Source organism: Engraulis encrasicolus, chromosome 21, assembly GCF_034702125.1.
Source record: "Engraulis encrasicolus isolate BLACKSEA-1 chromosome 21, IST_EnEncr_1.0, whole genome shotgun sequence".
NCBI lineage: Eukaryota > Metazoa > Chordata > Actinopteri > Clupeiformes > Engraulidae > Engraulis > Engraulis encrasicolus.
Window position 1 is genome coordinate 29,007,265 of NC_085877.1, and position 17,500 is coordinate 29,024,764.

The 17,500-nt window shown below is 42.9% G+C and overlaps 1 protein-coding gene across 1 annotated transcript in view; it reads left to right on the forward strand.

Moving 5' to 3' along the window:
- The first annotated feature begins 585 nt into the window (after positions 1-585).
- LOC134437087 (DNA polymerase nu-like) overlaps positions 586-17,500 on the forward strand; it is a 23,646-nt gene continuing 6,731 nt past the window's right edge. The window contains exons 1-2 of the mRNA XM_063186535.1: positions 586-710; positions 13,966-14,044. Of these exons, the coding sequence (XP_063042605.1) occupies positions 617-710; positions 13,966-14,044 (173 nt within the window). The 5' untranslated portion in view covers positions 586-616. The remainder of the gene's footprint in view (positions 711-13,965; positions 14,045-17,500) is intronic.

A 17,500-nucleotide genomic window follows, 5' to 3' on the forward strand; every position in this document is an offset into this window, starting at 1 on the left:
GTGTGTGTGTGTGTGTTTATGTGTTTGTGTGCATGTGTCAGGGAGGGCGAGATCAAGAGAGGTGTGTGTGTGTACGTGTGTGTGAGGGGAAAGGGGAGCGAGAGCTAGAAAGAATTGACATTTATTTTATTTTTGTTTAACTCCGTTCAGTTGATTGTTGGTTGGCAGTTTATAAGTCTTAGTTTGTTCCTGTTCTCTTTTTTACAATGTGGTGCTTCACTGATTGCTGTCCATTTGCTGTTATTGTGATTTATCTTCCCCTTCCCCGTGTGTGTGTGTGTGTGTGTGTGTGTGTGTGTGTGTGTGTGTGTGTGTGTGTGTGTGTGTGTGTGTGTGTGTGTGTGTGTGTGTGTGTGTGTGTGTGTGTGTGTGTGCGCTTGTGTGTGCGCTTGTGTGTGCGCTTGTGTGTGCGCTTGTGTGTGTGTGTGTGTGTGTGTGTGTGTGTGTGTGTGTGTGTGTGTGTGTGTGTGTGTGTGCGTGCGTGCTTGTGTGTGTGTGTGTGTGTGTGTGTGTGTGTGTGTGTGTGTGTGTGTGTGTGTGTGTGTGTGTGTGTGTGTGTGTGTGTGTGTGTGTGTGTGTGTGTGTGTGTGGATTCCTAGGTTACGTGGTGTCCATTATGGGCCGGAGACGTTCACTCCCGCATGTCAACTCGGCCGACTGGGGCGTACGCATGCAGGCAGAGAGACAAGCCGTCAACTTTGTAGTGCAAGGTGCGTGTGTGTCTGTGTGCGTCTGTGCGTGCATACCTGTGTGTGTGCGTTCACAAGTGAACATGTGCGTTCTTGTTTTTTTGTGTTTCTGAATGCGTGTGTATGTACAAGCATGTGTTCGTGTGCGTGTGTGTGTGTGTGTTTTCTAGTGCATGTGTGTGCGCACAAGCAAATGTGTATACGTGTTTATGTGATTGCTTCTGTGTGTGTCTGTGTGTTATGGAACTAGAACAAGGCCTAAAAGATTGTATCTGCAGAAATACAATCCAGATGTGCAGAATAATTTCACATACGTGCCAGATACAATGTATTTGTGGAAAAACATCTTGCATCTGCAGGTTAATTTTGTAGATCTGCACACATATTTTGCATCTCCTAAAATATAAAACGTACCTGTATAAATGTTTTGTAGTTGTGTGGCAGTAGGAGTGTGTACAAATGTGAATCTGTTTTGCTATGCTGTGCGAACCTCTTCCTGCTCGGAGCAGCAAGCACACAAGTGTGGATCGCTTTTACAAGTCTACGAATTTTGGCCCTCTTTTGATGGGGGGTGGGGTCAGAGGGTGGAAGCCAATCAAATCACCGCTTATTGGCAAGTTATCGCGTTCCATGGGACCAATCAGAGGCATGGCTTGACAGCGGGATCAAGGCCTCTGTGTGTGCAGCGAGAACAGGCCCACTCACTCGTGCGTTTACACGACACAGTCCAGTAATAATGCAACTCTAACGACGGAGCTATAATAACTACCGATACATAAATATAACTTGGAGTGCTAGTTATTAGGTTTCTGCAGGCTGACGATTCCGACGGAGCACCAACAGGTTGTGGATGACGCAGACAAAGGTGAGTGGTTTATTGTTTTTTTTTTTTATTAGTGAGACCGAACTGCACTTTGTTTGTACCTGTACGTTGTTTGTGCTCAGATTGTGTCTCCAATTTCTGTAGCTCTAGTACCGGTAGTAGCAGAGAGGTAGAGCTAGTAGGCCGCTATTCATGATGCAGGTGACTAGGTCTACTTGATGGGTTGTATACTGTTGTTGTACACATTAGCATGAAGCCTTTTCGATATAGCCAGACAGAGGCAATCCCCCCCAGCAAATGACGGCTGTATGTTTTCTGTGTACCCCGGTGTGTACTAATTTGTATTTGGATCGTTCATGTATCAATATCATTGTATGAGAGTACGATGCTTGTCAGCCCGCTAGCATAGAACGAGATAGCTAATCGATCGGATCCGCCTAGCTTGAAATGCTAGCGCCAGAGAGATAACACAACGTAGTCCTAACTATTCCTAGAATCTCTGCTAGCGTGGCTGTTGAGCCAGAGAAGAAAGATTCTTCACTCTCAGACAGGGTCTGATTCGCACTCTCAATGGTCTGACTAAGGTGCCAGGTTGACATTTTAGTAGAACTAGACTAATAACTAAGTATCCACGAGTTCTTCTTAACTTGGGTTGTATGAACCACAGACCTGTATTAACCTAGACTGGCAATGGGCGGTTCTAGCCAGTGGCAGCTTTTCGGATTGACTGGGCGCAGCCATCTTTGCCTTTTTCGCGCCCTGTGGGCTCCTCCCACAGACGTAGCCCCGCCTAGTGGAGACTATCGCAGCTGTGTGCCATAGGAATGCATACGATTTCAAACTGTGATTACAACGTTATCAAAGTGGGTTTCAATCATTTTTTGTAAGATTTTGACAAGTCGTAACGTCTAAATTCTCACTCCAATAATGAAATAACCCTCACTACCTCCAAACGTTTTATTAGAGAGCCTGAAGCTGAGCGGTCTTGCCAGATAGGGCGGTTTCCCGCCCAATCGGGGCCGTTGAGGAAGGCGGTCTGTGGGTAAAAATGGACGGAAATAATCAGTGTTATCTGGCAACCCCGAAGCCGACTGTTTTCGTTGCCGCTTATGCAGGTTTGTGGATATTTGTGACACTGAATCGGCCATGCTTACGTGTGTAAAGCTTATTTTATGTACTTAACTCAGATGTAATGACAACGGTGTATATTGGTATGTATATTTCTTAAATAAGCCGTACGTTTTCAGTGAAGCTACCGGTAACTGTGCTATTATTAATACCCCCCCCCCCCCCCCCCCCCCCCCGCCCTCCCACCAAGGACGCTGAAGGTAACCTAGCAACAACACGGCACAGCACATTGCAGCTGTGAAAATAACGAGCCACTTGAGAGCGAGACTTTTCTAGAACATTAATTTATACTAGAGCTATTGTTCTAAAGACGTTACACATGGCCTGGTCAGTGAACCAGTGTTGCAAAAAAAATATTTTTTAAAAAACCCATCGGTGCATGACGTCATTACGTAATTACGGGAGTCTCCACTAAGATGGCGGACTACGATTCTGAGGCTCTGAGAAATCCGAAAATTTCGAGGGGCATTGCCAGTCTAGGTTAATACAGGTCTGTGGTATGATCGCTGTCATTCAATATGACATGTTCTCTGTGTGTTAGCTAGCTTCGATGACGGATACCTTATTTGTTAGCTAGGTAGCCATTTAATGTTAGCTAGTGTTAGAACCAGACAGATGGGTATTCTTATCTCTAATTTTGTGTCTTGTGTGCGAAGAAACGTGAGTAAACTTAATTATTTGATGTCTGCATGTGTTAGGCTACGGTGTATTATTTGGCAGGAGTTGTTTAAACGTTGTGTAATTTCAATCGCAGAGGTAGGTAGGCAGGCCTATTTTGTTTACCCCAAAGTGTGTTACTGTTTTATCTGCAGCTGTTTTATCTGCAGCTGTTTTATCTGGATGGTTATTATTGTATCAGCCTACTTGTATTCATAATGCGTTAATATATGTGTATAATGGATGTTTTCTTATAATTATTTAGTCGATTATGAGGGGAAACCTTGCCGTTTTGGTTGGCTATTCTGAACTTGTAATGGGGCATTTGGTATCTAGCTATTAAGTCAGGCTAAATGCATATTTCTCTGAGCGGTGTTGCCGCACGTCCAAATTTTCCCGGAGTTTTTTGTCTCTGTTTTTTTTTTTGTGGTCTGTTCGGGAAAATGGAATAACCTACCCGTGAGGTTTTGTAGCCTACTTCCTCACATTGTCTCCCGTTGTGTAAGTCAATTGGTCTCCAAACCATTCACAAAAGCTGTTTGATTATTTTGATTGACCTGAGGGAGTTCAAACATTAGCGCGAAAGACCATACAACAATGCCAACCATTATCAATCGAAAGGATTAAATGACGTGGTTAGTTTGCCAGGAGGAAAGTTATTTGTCATCTTTGCAACCTCCATTAATGTAGGTGAGTCATGACGATATGTGATCATCAAACACATGGGTTTGATAATGTTGTAGTGCTAGTGCACGTCTGTGGGCACGCACCATTGCTACATCAACCTGTCCCTTCAGAAAATTTAAGAGTAGCTGATGTCCGGAAAAGACCGTGTTTCCAATGTTCTTGTTCCAAAATTGTTGTTCTGCCTTCCATTTAATTCCATGCCCGAGTTTAGTTTCTCCCACATAAATCTTATGGTGAATACCGCCACCTAGTGGACTTTCTCGCGGTACTGCGCCTTCAGCGCAAATCTACTTCCTGGTTAGTTTCCAGTGTTTTCAAGTGTTTTCTGTCGTTAAGACACAGACTTCATCTCTCCCGCAATTTATATATTTTCACACTTGAGCCTTGGACAATATTAGTCTGTAAGTAATCATTTTGTGATGTTTGTAACGAAATTGCATAGATATTTTGATGTATATTTCTATATATTTGCCTCAAGAAGTGATGTTCACTTTCCTGTAAAGTTTGGCTAGTCAGATTCTACTTAGCTAAGCTAGGCCACGTTGTGTTGACTGAAAATAGATCGCTGGGTTGCTTGTAGATTTGTGTGTCGTGCAAATGTTGAAGTAAGTGAAACTGTTGTATGTTTATTTCGTTTTCTGTTAACAGTTTTACAGTAAAGAGAAGTGTTAAGAGATGTATTGAGATTGGAAGTGCAAGTGTACAAAGTGAAAGTGCAAGAGAAAAGTCAGTAAGGAAATGAAAGAAAGAAAATAAAAGGACAGAGTTACACTTCAGCTTGCCTTCTCTAGCTGTCTAGTTCTGCACCAGTAACGCAGACCGAGGGCAGCATAGTTGTCTATATTAGTTCTTGCTTTTCTCCTGATTTGCTTATGGGTTAGCAAATCAGGCATTATGCCTACTGCGGTGGTGTCACATGCAGACCAACACATTTCAAGAATATGTTGTCAGGACTTGTCAACTTGCCAGGTGCATAACTGATTAAGTTGGATGACATATACACATTTTATAGCGTGTCCATTCGAATTTGTAGGCCGAGAAAGTGTTCTATGGTGGTCAACACACTCATTTGAGGGGGCAGCTCTGAATACAAGATTGCCCCATTCGCTGCTGAAACCTGGCCGAGGCGGAGTAGATGCTAGTAGGCCTACTTCTAGTATTTTGATGTGTTGCTCTCGAACTGAATGACTCGAATTTACTTTTTTGTGTTTGCGCATGGTGCACCAGCAGTACCAAAAATATATACTATAGTGGACCTCCATGTCATCACTCCTTTTTTGCACTTTGTTAACACACACAAAAGACACAAGGCATCTGTGATGTGAGTGTCCGCAGCTCTCAACCCCTGCGCTTGGGCGCGATGTGAACAGTGAGAGGATACTGCTGTTCTGCACCAGGACCAGGAACTGGTGTGTGAGCAGTGTGTGAGAGAGGAGCACGAAGATCATGTCACCTGCTCCACTAAGGAGGCCGCGGAGGACCGTAATGAGAGAGAGAGAGAGAGAGAGAGAATGTTTTTTTATATACTTATGAACATTATAATTTTGAACCATCTGCCTTCACGTTAAAGCTGGTTGGTTTTAATGAAATATCAGGAAGACATCAAAGTGTACGGCTGTCGTCTTCTCAATGTTGACCATTTCCAAGACAGCGCTTCAGTTTTGAGTCTACACTGTATCACTGTATGTTTTCTCATGATGATGATGCGTGGTTTTTTTTTTACTGAGGTCCTTCAAGGATAAGCTGAGGGGTTTAAATGATGAGAGAGTTAGGTTCTTTGTAATGGAAAGACACAGCGTCAAATCATGCATTAAGTTATACATTCTACTGACATGAATGAGTTAAAACAAATAAACATAGGGTTTCTCGTGCACACCAGAAATGTTCTTATGCCCGCCTGAAAATTTTCTGGTTCACACGTGCGCGTCACTTTCCCCTGCGCACCTGAGATTGTAGTTTCTGGTAGGCACGACGTTTCTGGTGTGCATGAGAAACTTTCTAGTAAGGTATTTTTTAAAGGCTTTGTTACATTGCCATTGTACACTACATGCACAAGTATTCCCAGTATTTGTGAAGTCACAAGTATATGAATGTCAACTACTAAGATGATTGTGTAAAATCATGTGTCTTGTGTGAGCAGAAGCAGTCCTAGCACGCGGAGCGTCTGGTGAAAGCGGAGTTTGAGAAGATCCACCAGTTCCTATGTGATCGTCCTGAAGGAGTAGGAGGACCAGAAAAGCCGCAAGATGAAGGACACCGTGGACAAACTGTCTGGTGACATGGCCTCCCTAATGAACGCCATCAGCACCATAGAGGAGGCCATGGATGCGGATGACACGCTGTTTCTGAAGGTAGGGACAGTGTGTATTATTGCATTCCATTATACTGTATCACTATTGGCAGACATTTTTGTCCAGGAAAATGTTACAAGCCCTGGAGCAATGTGAAGTTAGGTGCCTTGCTCAAGGGCACTTCAGCCATGGTGAGATGTGATTGACGCTAGATCACGCTAGAATTCTTACTGGCCGGACAAGTGGCTGGCTGCATTGCAGAATACCGGACATTTAGAATATCTAACGGACCTTCCATCATATAGCCAAACACACACTCCCTAATGGGTCAAAGTGGCTAGTAAATTGGTCTTTTCTGCCAGCAAAACTTAAAATTCATTAGCTTTGGGCCAGTTGGCTGGTGTTAAAGAGCCAGCTGCTTGTATGCATGGGGAGCAAAAGCGCGCTCTCTTTCATGAAACGGTTTTGCAAGCGCAATGCCCTTTGTGTTTACTGTTAAAATACAAAAAAAACCCTGAATTGTTCCTTGACATCAGCCATCTGTGTGAGTCAAGTGAAAGGGAAGCAACTTGATTGGGGAGAACGCCGTGGGGGACGAGAGCGCAAGCAACACTATTGCGTGCTGTTTAGACTATTACACGTTCATTTACATAGGCTATTCATAACTATTTTCGTCTTTGTTCAGTTTCATATCACTGTTGTTTTGTGTAACATTCATTGTTTAAAATGAGCTAATATTATTTACTGATTAATTTTAGTCCTTTTTTTGTCTGACATTTTGGCCGGTCACATTTTATTTTGCTGGTCATTCATGATGCAAAACGGCCAATGTCCGGTCACAGCCGGCTAACGTGAACCCTGCCTACGACAATCTGATTCTACAAGGGGTGTCACGATAACCGGTAATCAGCCACGTTAAAAAGTGCTGACAATAATCATTACAGCTTGAAAAAAAAAACACTGTACCGTACCAGATAACCATACTGTACACCATGACACTGTGAGCTTTTTTGACCTCTCCAAGTCTGCTGATGTTGCCACAGAGGCACACTTTGTTGCCTAACACCTAATTTCAAAGCTGTAGTCAAAGTGAATTGCTGAACCAATAACATGTAATTACATACTGTGATCATTTCCTCCTCATAACTTCAGAATGACAAGCAATTCATGTATTGTGCCTTAAAACATGGGGGTTTTCAGCTTGTGTAGGACTATCAATGCTTTTTGTTCAACTAAATTTTTCAAAATTGCAACATAAGCAAGGCGAGCAATGGAAGTAATTGGCTTTGTATTGAGTCGAAGTTGTATTGAGACAAAAGCGAGGCTAGAGGCAATTAGCGTGACGAGAGCGACAGTTTGTAGGAATATTATTGCCAGTCCGGTAAAGATAGCTGAGTATGTCGGGTAAACTTCACCGCGAGTTTTACCTCCTGTAAGATGTTCTGGAAAAATTACCTCTTTAAAGTTTCAGCTCATGTTAATCACCCACCCCTTGCCGAGTACGGAGGGTCCTATCATGCATGTAGTTATGTTTGACTGAATATAGCATTGCCCTATCATGCTCATCCCCCGCCAATCGTTTCCCTTGACGACAGGCCCTGATGACCTTTGGCCGCAACACGGCAGGTGGCTGCATGGCGGTGTCGGACGACCTTCTGACCGCGCACTACACAGAGGACTACCAGGAGCAGCAGCTGCCCGACAACCCCGAGCGACTACAGGTATGTAGGGGTGTCACGATAACCAATATACCGTAGCCCGTACACCATACTTGGATCCATGCTAATTTCACATTCAGTATTTAGGAGTCATTCTTCCTTTATGGCATTTCTGTTTCACTTTCATGAAACCACACACGTGCATATAGATTACATGTAATTACTGATTTTTTATTATAATAAATCCCCAAGAACCACTTGAACATCTTCAAGTGTGCATTCTTACCGTTACCCCTCAGTGGCCACAACTTTCCGCAAATAACTTATTCATCATATCAAGTTATATGTATTTGTAAACTCCCTGACAACAGAAACATTCATCCCCAGAAAATGACTGCTGTATGTTTTCTGTGTACTCAGTAAATGTTGATGATGGTGCAGCTCCTGTGTGGACATGCTCTGTTACAACAACACAACACAGAGCCAGAAGACGAATCCGTAACATAGGCAGCAGGTAAGTAATACACGTGATGGCAATATACGTTCATTAACTTCACAACTATGTGTTTGTGTTTAGTTATGGGTTCCGAATAACATTTAGAAACATATTTTTCACAATCGTGTGTGAATGCAGCCACCTCTAATTCTAGTTCTATAGCATTTGTAGGGACCTCAGTAAATGTATAGCCTATTTAGCCATCCCATTCGTGTAAAGGGAGTCAGATAAAGTAAAGCAATTCAATCCGCTGTATCTTGTCCTGATCATCACTATTATTCTTACTCTACATGTTCTAAACAGGCTGCAAGTTGCCTTTCCTTCCCTGTTGAAGCACATTACGGGCGGCTATAAGCAGTGTGCACAATGCATTCCAAATAAGAACACATTTGACATAGAAACCATAGACTAATCTGCTGTTATCAGAAGTGGTGCCAAAGTATTCTATTGAAATTAACCAAATGCTCAGCAAAATAAAATTAATTATTGCCATTAACATAGCACAGCACGTATAAAGGACCAGTTCAGTCATTTTTTTTAACATGCAGTTGTAATGCTCACACTACCTTGGACTTGTCAGTACCTGAGGGTTTTTTTTCTTCTTCCGAAATCTTGGTCATTGTAATGGGGGCAGTGCTTTGTTTACATGTCAATTTTTTTTTTTTATTTATTCCCAACACCCAAAAACATCCGAAAGGTTATACAACATCAGCAGACAACTAGCAAACAGCGGTACCTTTCGGGGAAATGTTTGGAGTAGTCCTATGCAAAAAAATTTTTTTTAAATGTAAACAAACGCTGCCCCCATTAGAAAAGCTCATCTCGGATAATAATCATATCTCGTGGCATCACCGAGTACTGACAAGTCAAGGGTAGCGTGAGCATATTGAAATTGACTGAACTGGTCCTTTAAGCATACTTGCCCAAGAATATGGCAATAAGAGCACTTTCATCTGTGTGACAGTGACCTATACATATTCTAGATATTGTGCTATCCTGCAGTTATGTTATGCCCATTCACTTTCATTTGATTTTTAAGTGAAAACGAAAGGATGTACGTGGTCTACACTTCTGTACACAGACTCATGTGCACAAACAAATCTCAAGACAACCAATCACAAGTTATCTGTAATTGCCAAAAGCGTCTTGGGAAAGACAGCGGGCAGAAGTGATCGTCTGTTTTTAAATACAGCTGATATAAACTCTCCTGACCTTAACCTTAACGGAGCACAGTGGAAGTTGTCTAAACTATATTTCTCAACCTAACCTTTAACTGTCAGTTGCTTTGGTTAAAAGCGTCAGCTAAATGTAATGTAATGTAATCTCTCCCCCACTTTCAGTTGCTGTTGAATGACCGTGCTGACCTCCAAGCTGAGCTATGGCAAGGCAGTGAACACATCAGTGGTAAGCTTCTCCATACACCTTCATTGTCTTTGTCCTCACCCATCGAAATTGTCAAGCTGTTTGCTCATTATTGCTGAGCATTGTATATTCCTCATAACTCATCGAGACGTGTTAATGCCAAAGCCCTTTTGAAAAGTAACATTTTGAAAAATACTTTAATAAACACAAAATATATCTCCACAATATGCACAGACTATGTTTAATGCAATATCTGTTTAACAGACAACATAAAACTAAGTTATATATTAAAACTTTTATATTTTATATATTTCTAACTGTTCATTGTCAGAAATTTCTGATCTGCCAATGACATGGTGGCAACTCTGTGAATTTAGGCAAGTACACATAGTTGAGATCACCTGAGTTCAAACCGAGCATGAGAATGGGGAAGAAAAATTATTTAAATTACTTCCAACATGACATGGCTGTTGGTGCCAGAGGGTCTTGGTTTCGGTATTTCAGAAACAACTGATCTACTGGAATATTGAAGTTATTGTGATACACATAACTTACTAAAATCTTATTCTGTTCTCCAGGTTTTGGACCAACCAGCTCTCCAGCTGCATCACTGAATCGGTGGAACTGCACAAACTACAAGTCTGCTGTGCCTCATGTATACTCCCGGCCGACCACAGTGCAAGATTTAACTACTTATAACAAGGGACAACATGGCATCCCCCACATCCTTTCCCATATTGTTGTCTCAATGTTTTTGAAGTATCTGGTTTGTATGTGTGTTTAAGTTACTACTTCTGACCACGTACTATCAATAGGTGTCTTAACACTTCAGAGTAACAAGAAAAAAATACATATCAGAGCAGGCCAAATTATAAGAAAATTTCAGAAAGGTTAGAGCAGGCTTCACCCAACAATTTTTCTCTTCTTTTAAGGGTGCTGACTAAAATATTGTAAAACTGAAAAATGAAATAAGGTTGCATCATGCATAGGTTTCTTTATTACACAGACGCGTTTCGGCGTTCTGCCTTCCTCATTGTAATAAAGAAACCTATGCATGGTGCAACCTTTTTTCATTTTTCAAATTATAAGTAGCACATTTACACCCTACTATAGTATCACAAGGGATTGGTGACTTTGGTGAATAAAATAGGAAGTAAGTATATTTCAGCCCTTAAGACTCAGAGAGAGAGGAATTAGTTAAATGCGATTTAATGAGAAGATAATTGACAATTAATTGCATTTAACAGAAGGTAGACAGTCTTTGGTGTAGGTCCAATCATCAGCCCGGGTCTTCTTGCGCCAGTAGAGCCTGATGTAGCTGTGCAGCAGGAAGCGGACCTTTAACCCCGCAGACAGGTAGACTGGACCAACCTGGTGGTGGTGGGGATGGAGGAGGAGATTTTTAACCACCTGAACCTGCAACAGCAAGAGTTAGACATGTCACTATAAAGGGAAGTGGTGGTTGCTGCTTGGCTCTGCAAAATGCACATGTGGCATTCGAATCTTACTAGCAGAACTAGCGCTGGCTACTCTCCTCTAAATCAACACAAAATATCAAGTTATTGTGTGCCTTAATAATGCAACATGTGCAAATGTTCAAGATGCCTTGCCTTGCATTTATTTTAATAACATGACTTTTCAAATCACAATTTTATGCAACAGTATGTATACATTTTATTTTTAAATGATTGAATGAATGAATGATAGCTTGAGTTGTGACTCCTTGCATTTTGTTTTAAAAACAATTAATTCTGTTAAACATTCTTACGCAAAGGACTTTTCCCTATTTGAATGTCATACAAAACTGAAATTAAACATTGAGTGTTTGCTCCTTATTTTTTGTTTTGGTTTGTTTTAACTCAGCACGAGCCATTTGTTAAAGGTCTCACGGTTTCCCCTCTTTGAATGGTATACATTGTATAGTAGCAGTAGGATAACATTATCTGTAAGTTTTGACTGATACGCCCAACCCAAGAACAACGAGGACTGGAGCTAAGGTGGGTCGTCCAAAAAACAGAGTTCATGGTGTTAAAGAAAAAAGCAGAGGTTCATCAATTGGCTCTGATTTTTTCCCCATTGTTTTCATGGTCCTCTATAAACACATACGTGGGGGAGGGGAATGTGTTGTAGTTAGGGGATTGACACTATTTCACCTCTGAGCGCACTGTTTGATGAACTGCAGTCACTATATAGCAGGGGGCGGGGAACTTTTTTTTTCATTCAAAGGGCCGTTGAAGTCCTCCAAGGGCCTCATTATGAACACGAACCAGGATTTCCCCCGACCCCACCTTCTCTAAGCCCGCCCCTTATATATAACTGAACTCTATTGCAAACATAATTGGTAAGAGTCCTTTACAAAATGTGTTATATTTCATGTGAAGCGGCATAACATTAAACTCATGTCGGTGGCTGGATAAAACAGACACAGGTTCCCCACCCCTGCTGAAGGCTACAGAATGTATTGAACAAGCTTGCTATTGAAAATTAGAAATTAAAATGTTGGCTGAGCATGGAGCAGCAAACTAGGCTGTGCAATTTGCCACAAGCCATGACGTGAATTCCATTGCCATAGTAGGCTACTGAGTACTGAACATTGGTTTTTTTTGTTGTTGTTGTTGTTTAACAGTGGTTCCTTCCAGAAGCTGCATGACATTGGTAGGGCCTATGGCTTGACCAACTCGGCAATGCAATACATGCAATTATCTATGGAAGTGCTAGCTGAAGCAATTGTAGCCTCCCCCCATGTCAGTATCAATGACGTCTGGGGGTCTCTTCTATGACTAGTCCGGTTTCAAAAGATTGGAGCTTGTTTGAAAACTACCTAATGCAACATAGGCTAACTACTTTCCAAGCATACAGTTTAAAGGTGCTTGGACACACACACAGGAGGCGTCAGGACCCTGTTGCTGGGTATGTGTGCGACAGACACAGACACGATGCCAAAGAAGCTAGTAAGCCACAGATAATTATGTTGCCAATACTGGACTTCATAAAGGGACAGAGGGGGCAAACCTTTCGGCAAACTTCGCACCTGATTGTGTGTGACTCCTCCATATCGGTCTTCACAAGAAAGAGAGATTGCGTCCTTCTGCTGCCTGCCTGAGCTGTGGTTAGATCCACGGTGTTTTCAGTCATTCCTGGCGAAGCCTGATTGGTTGGCAGTAAGCGATGTTTTGATTGGCTCTCGCCATATGACCCCACCCCCACGTGAAAACCGGCTCAAAATTCGTACATCTGTAAAAAAAAGTTTCACAGCCGTGTGCTCGCAGCTCCGAACAGGAAGAAGTTGGTAAAGCATGGCACAAGCCGTACGCACTTCTCTTGCCACAACTTCAAAACATTTCTACACATACATTTTAATATTTTACACATACGTTTTCCCCCACACACATGTGCAAAAAAAAAACCCACACAGTTACAAAACAAATGTACAGATGTGAAAATAACCCTGCAAGTACAAGGTGCAGCTTACACATTTGAAATGCGTTTTGTGGAGCTGTAAGATTTATGACCTTAAAATAGCTCCATATGTTTTGTGTGTGTACGTGTGTGCTTGCATGCCCCTCTATGTCTGTTTGCGCGAGTGCTTGCGTACGTGCATGTATATGTGTGTGCTTCCACATCTGTTTGTGTGTGTGTGTGTGTGTGTGTGTGTGTGTGTGTGTGTGTGTGTGTGTGTGTGTGTGTGTGTGTGTGTGTGTGTGTGTGTGTGTGTGTGTGTGTGTGAGAGAGAGAGAGAGAGTGTGTTTGTGTGACTGTGATCGACCGTCTGTGCAAATTAATCTAACAAACCCCCATGACAGCAATTATTGGCTAATCAGCGTGTTTGTGTGAGCATGTGCGTGCAAGTGTGTGTGTGTGAGACAGAGAGAGAGAGAGAGAGAGAGAGAGAGAGAGAGAGAGAGAGAGAGAGAGAGAGAGAGAGAGGGCACAAGAGAGAAACAGAGCGAGTGCATGATGATGAAGTGTGTGTGTGAATACATTTGTACATTGAACATTGTACATTGCATACATTGGTTTGATTTGTTTGTGTGTGTGTGTGTTTTGGCATGTGCTTTTGCACGTGTTTGTATGTGTACGTGTGTGTGTGTGTGCATGTGCATGCCTGCCTAAGTGGCGTGTGTGCGCATGTGCGTGCGTGTGTGCGTGTGTGTGTGTGCGCGTGTGTGTGTAGGCTCTGCAGCTGACCTGTGTAAGATGGCCATGATCCGTATCTTCTCCCAAGTGGCCTCCTCGGCAACCCTCACCGCCAGGTACTGCCATAGACATACTCTATTACTCACCCTGTCTCCATCCTCTCATTACATTACATTACACTTAGCTGACGCTTTCATTCTATTCAAAGCGACTTACAGTTATATATTTGTCAGGGTATTGGTCACAGTCCCTGGAGCAATGTGGGGTTAGGTACCTTGCTCAAGGGCACTTCAGCCATGAATGGAGATGTAGGGAGAGGTCAGGGGGGATTCGAACCTGCAACCCCTAGATTGAAAGACCAACTCTCTGACCACTAGGCCACGGCTGCCCCATTCATCCCCATTCATCCCCATGCCCTCTCATCCCCATTCTCCGTCCTTTCTTCATCTCAGTCTCCTTCATCCCTCCTCCACTCTTTTCCATCCCTCCATCTCTCCTCCACCACTCTCCAGCATATGTCCTGTGCAACTCTCAACGCCAGGTGAAATGTAGTAGATGACCGTGAACTCTTCACCCCCTCCTAACTCAGAGGCTTCTTTGGCCCATTCCGGACTCAGAAGCTGTTTAGCTCAGTGTGTTGTTGATATTGTGTTCATGGCATGGAAACTATCCAACTGCTTTATATACTTATATTCAGGGCTCCAAATGAACTTTTTTGTCACTAGCCAAAATGGTTTATAGATGTTAAGCTTACTAGCCACGCACACACTGACTAATGGGTCAAAGTGGCTAGTAAGTTGTTTTTTTCTACTAACCAAACAGAAATTTCACCAGCATTCGGGCGGTTGGCTGGTGTTAATTTAGAGCCCTACTTCTATAGTCAAGTGAAGACATAGGTATACTGTTGTCGAGAAGGTGAATGCTTGCCTACCGTACCTCCAGTTCTCTTCATTCAGAAGCTGCTGTGGTCCTGTGGTCCACACCATAATGTGTTTATGGTGTGGAAAATGCCGTCCAACTGCTCTTTCTATACTTTCTCATATAAAAAAATGAAGGAGAGGAACGGTGGCAAAATAGAGGCATAAATGCATGTGGAAAAGTAGGTGAACTCTTCACCCACCAAAGTTCTCTCTTTCCTACTCCATTCAGGAGCTTGTTTGGCCCTGTGTGCTCGTAATGTGTTTATGGCGTGGAGACTACTATCCAACTTCTTTTTATATCCTTATATTCGAATAAAGATGGAGAAGAAAAGAGACAAATTCTTCACCTCCCTCCAGTTCTCTCCATTCAGAAGCTGCTGTGGTCCTGTGTGCTCATAATGTGTTTATGGCATGGAAACTACTATGCAACCATCCAACTGTCCAAGTTATTTTTATATACTTATATATCTAATAAATACTGAGACAAAAGCAGTAGATGTGCTGTAGTTGAGAAAGTGACCTTTTTACCCACCTCGACTTCTCCATTCAAGAGCTTGTTTGGCACGGAGTGTTGATAATGTGTTTATGGCGTGGTCATCGTGGAGTGGAAGTACGGGCCGAGGCCGCCGCCATGTTGGCCAGACTTCCTGTCTACCATAATGAGAGCGCTGTATCCTTCTACCTCTTTTGTTCTGTCTCTTTATATTTCTATTTCACTCTGTCTCCCTCATATTGCTTTTTTCTGTCTCTTTTTCTCTCTCTCTATCCGAACCCCCACTCTCTCGCTCACTATCGCTCCCTCTCTAGCTCTCTCTCGCTATCTCTCTCTCTACTTCAACTCTCTCTCTCTCTCTCTCTCTCTCTCTCTCTCTCTCTCTCTCTCTCTCTCTCTCTCTCTCTCTCTCTCCCCCTTCTCTGCTCTCTGTTTTCTTCAAGTTCTTATTCTCAGTTCAACTCAGGTCTAATCATTCAGAAATGCCTTATTGGCATGACGAAAGGCCAGACGTAGCCAAGGCAGTCATTTAGTAGCACTCCGAGCACAACAGTGAGGCCCAAAACAGGGCTTTGATTTGGAAACAGCTGTGTGTGTGTGTGTGTGTGTGTGTGCGCGCGTGTGTGTGTGTGTGTGTGTGTGTGTGTGTGTGTGTGTGTGTGTGTGTGTGTGTGTGTGTGTGTGTGTGTGTGTGTGTGTGTGTGTGCGCGTGCGTGTTGGTGTCTTGGTGTGTGTGTGTGCTTGTTTGCACACATCTGTTAGTGTATGAGTTATTCAACAGCCACCCCTTATGTAGAGAGGTGTGTAATATCTTAATCCAGAACAATTGGATGGGATAATTGGGGGCAGTTGTGGACTAGTGCTTTGGGAGATGGCCTTTGGGATCAGAAACATAGCCTCTTACAGTACTACAGATGGGGTCGCCGGCGGTTTCATCACAGAGTTACCACAATCATACTTACCGTAAGGTGCATAAGGGTGTCTAGTTTCGAGATTTAGAGGGGAAAAAAATATGATTAACGTAATTGTAATGTAATGTAATGTAATTATTATGTAAATGTATTATTACGGGTTGGCACTCCACGCATTGGAACAAATTCCTACGTGCCTGATATTCAATGTGTTAAATGTTATATTTTATCACTTTAAAAACACTGCACTTCTGGCCCTGCCATGGCCTAACGGTAGGGCACAGGATTACTACGCCGGCGACCCGGGTTCGACTCAGATCCGGCTCTTTTGCCGATCCTTCCCCGTCTCTCTCCCCACTCGCTTCCTGTCCTTCTCACACTGTCCTACTGTAATAAAGGTTAAAAAAAACCTATATATATATATATATATAAATAAAAAAGATGGGGCTTCTGTTGGTGTCTTGGCCATACCTGTCAACTTTGAGCTCCCAAAATCCAGGAAAAATTCCCATATTTTAAGCCAAAATCCGGGAAAATTTGTAAAGGCCAAATTTTGACAGTCAACGGGATGACAGAGACAGATTGGACGGTGCGTTCTACTCTGCTTTTCACAACAGCGCGCGTGCAAAGACAGATCCTGTCTAAAATCCCTCAGCACACGTTTTACAGCATGGAGAAACAATGCAATGAAAACAAAACAATGAAATGAGCGCAATGAGTTTCTTCTTGTTTTGTCGCACAAGTTGTCTGTTCGTGCAAAACTTTGTGCTGGTACAGGTTGTGATTAGGTTAATCGCATGATTCGCTATTACGAGGCTGTGTTATGCGTTGCATGAACCGACGGTTTCTGAGGAAAAGAGTGGGCGCACAAGCGCTACGAATAGCGGAGTTGACAGCTCGTATTTTCAAGGAACTTCAATTCTTGGTATCTATACCGTCTTCTGGCAGGTAGCTTGATAAGCAAGACCCTCTGTCTCTCTCTTCAAGAGGGGGTGTGGCTCGTCGGACAGGGCCGTGGGTAGCCTATAAATAGCCTACTGGACCAACGGTGTTTTTTGATAATGTGAAAAATCCGGGATATTACCGGGAAAAAAATCAAATCGGGAAGAAATCGGGAAATGAGTCAAAAATAGGGATTTTCCCGGGAAATTAGGGATGGTTGACAGGTATGGTCTTGGCTCAGTGAGGCCCGGGTTCGAGTCTGACCCAAGGTCGTTTCCTGATCCTTCCCCATCCCTTTCTCTCCCA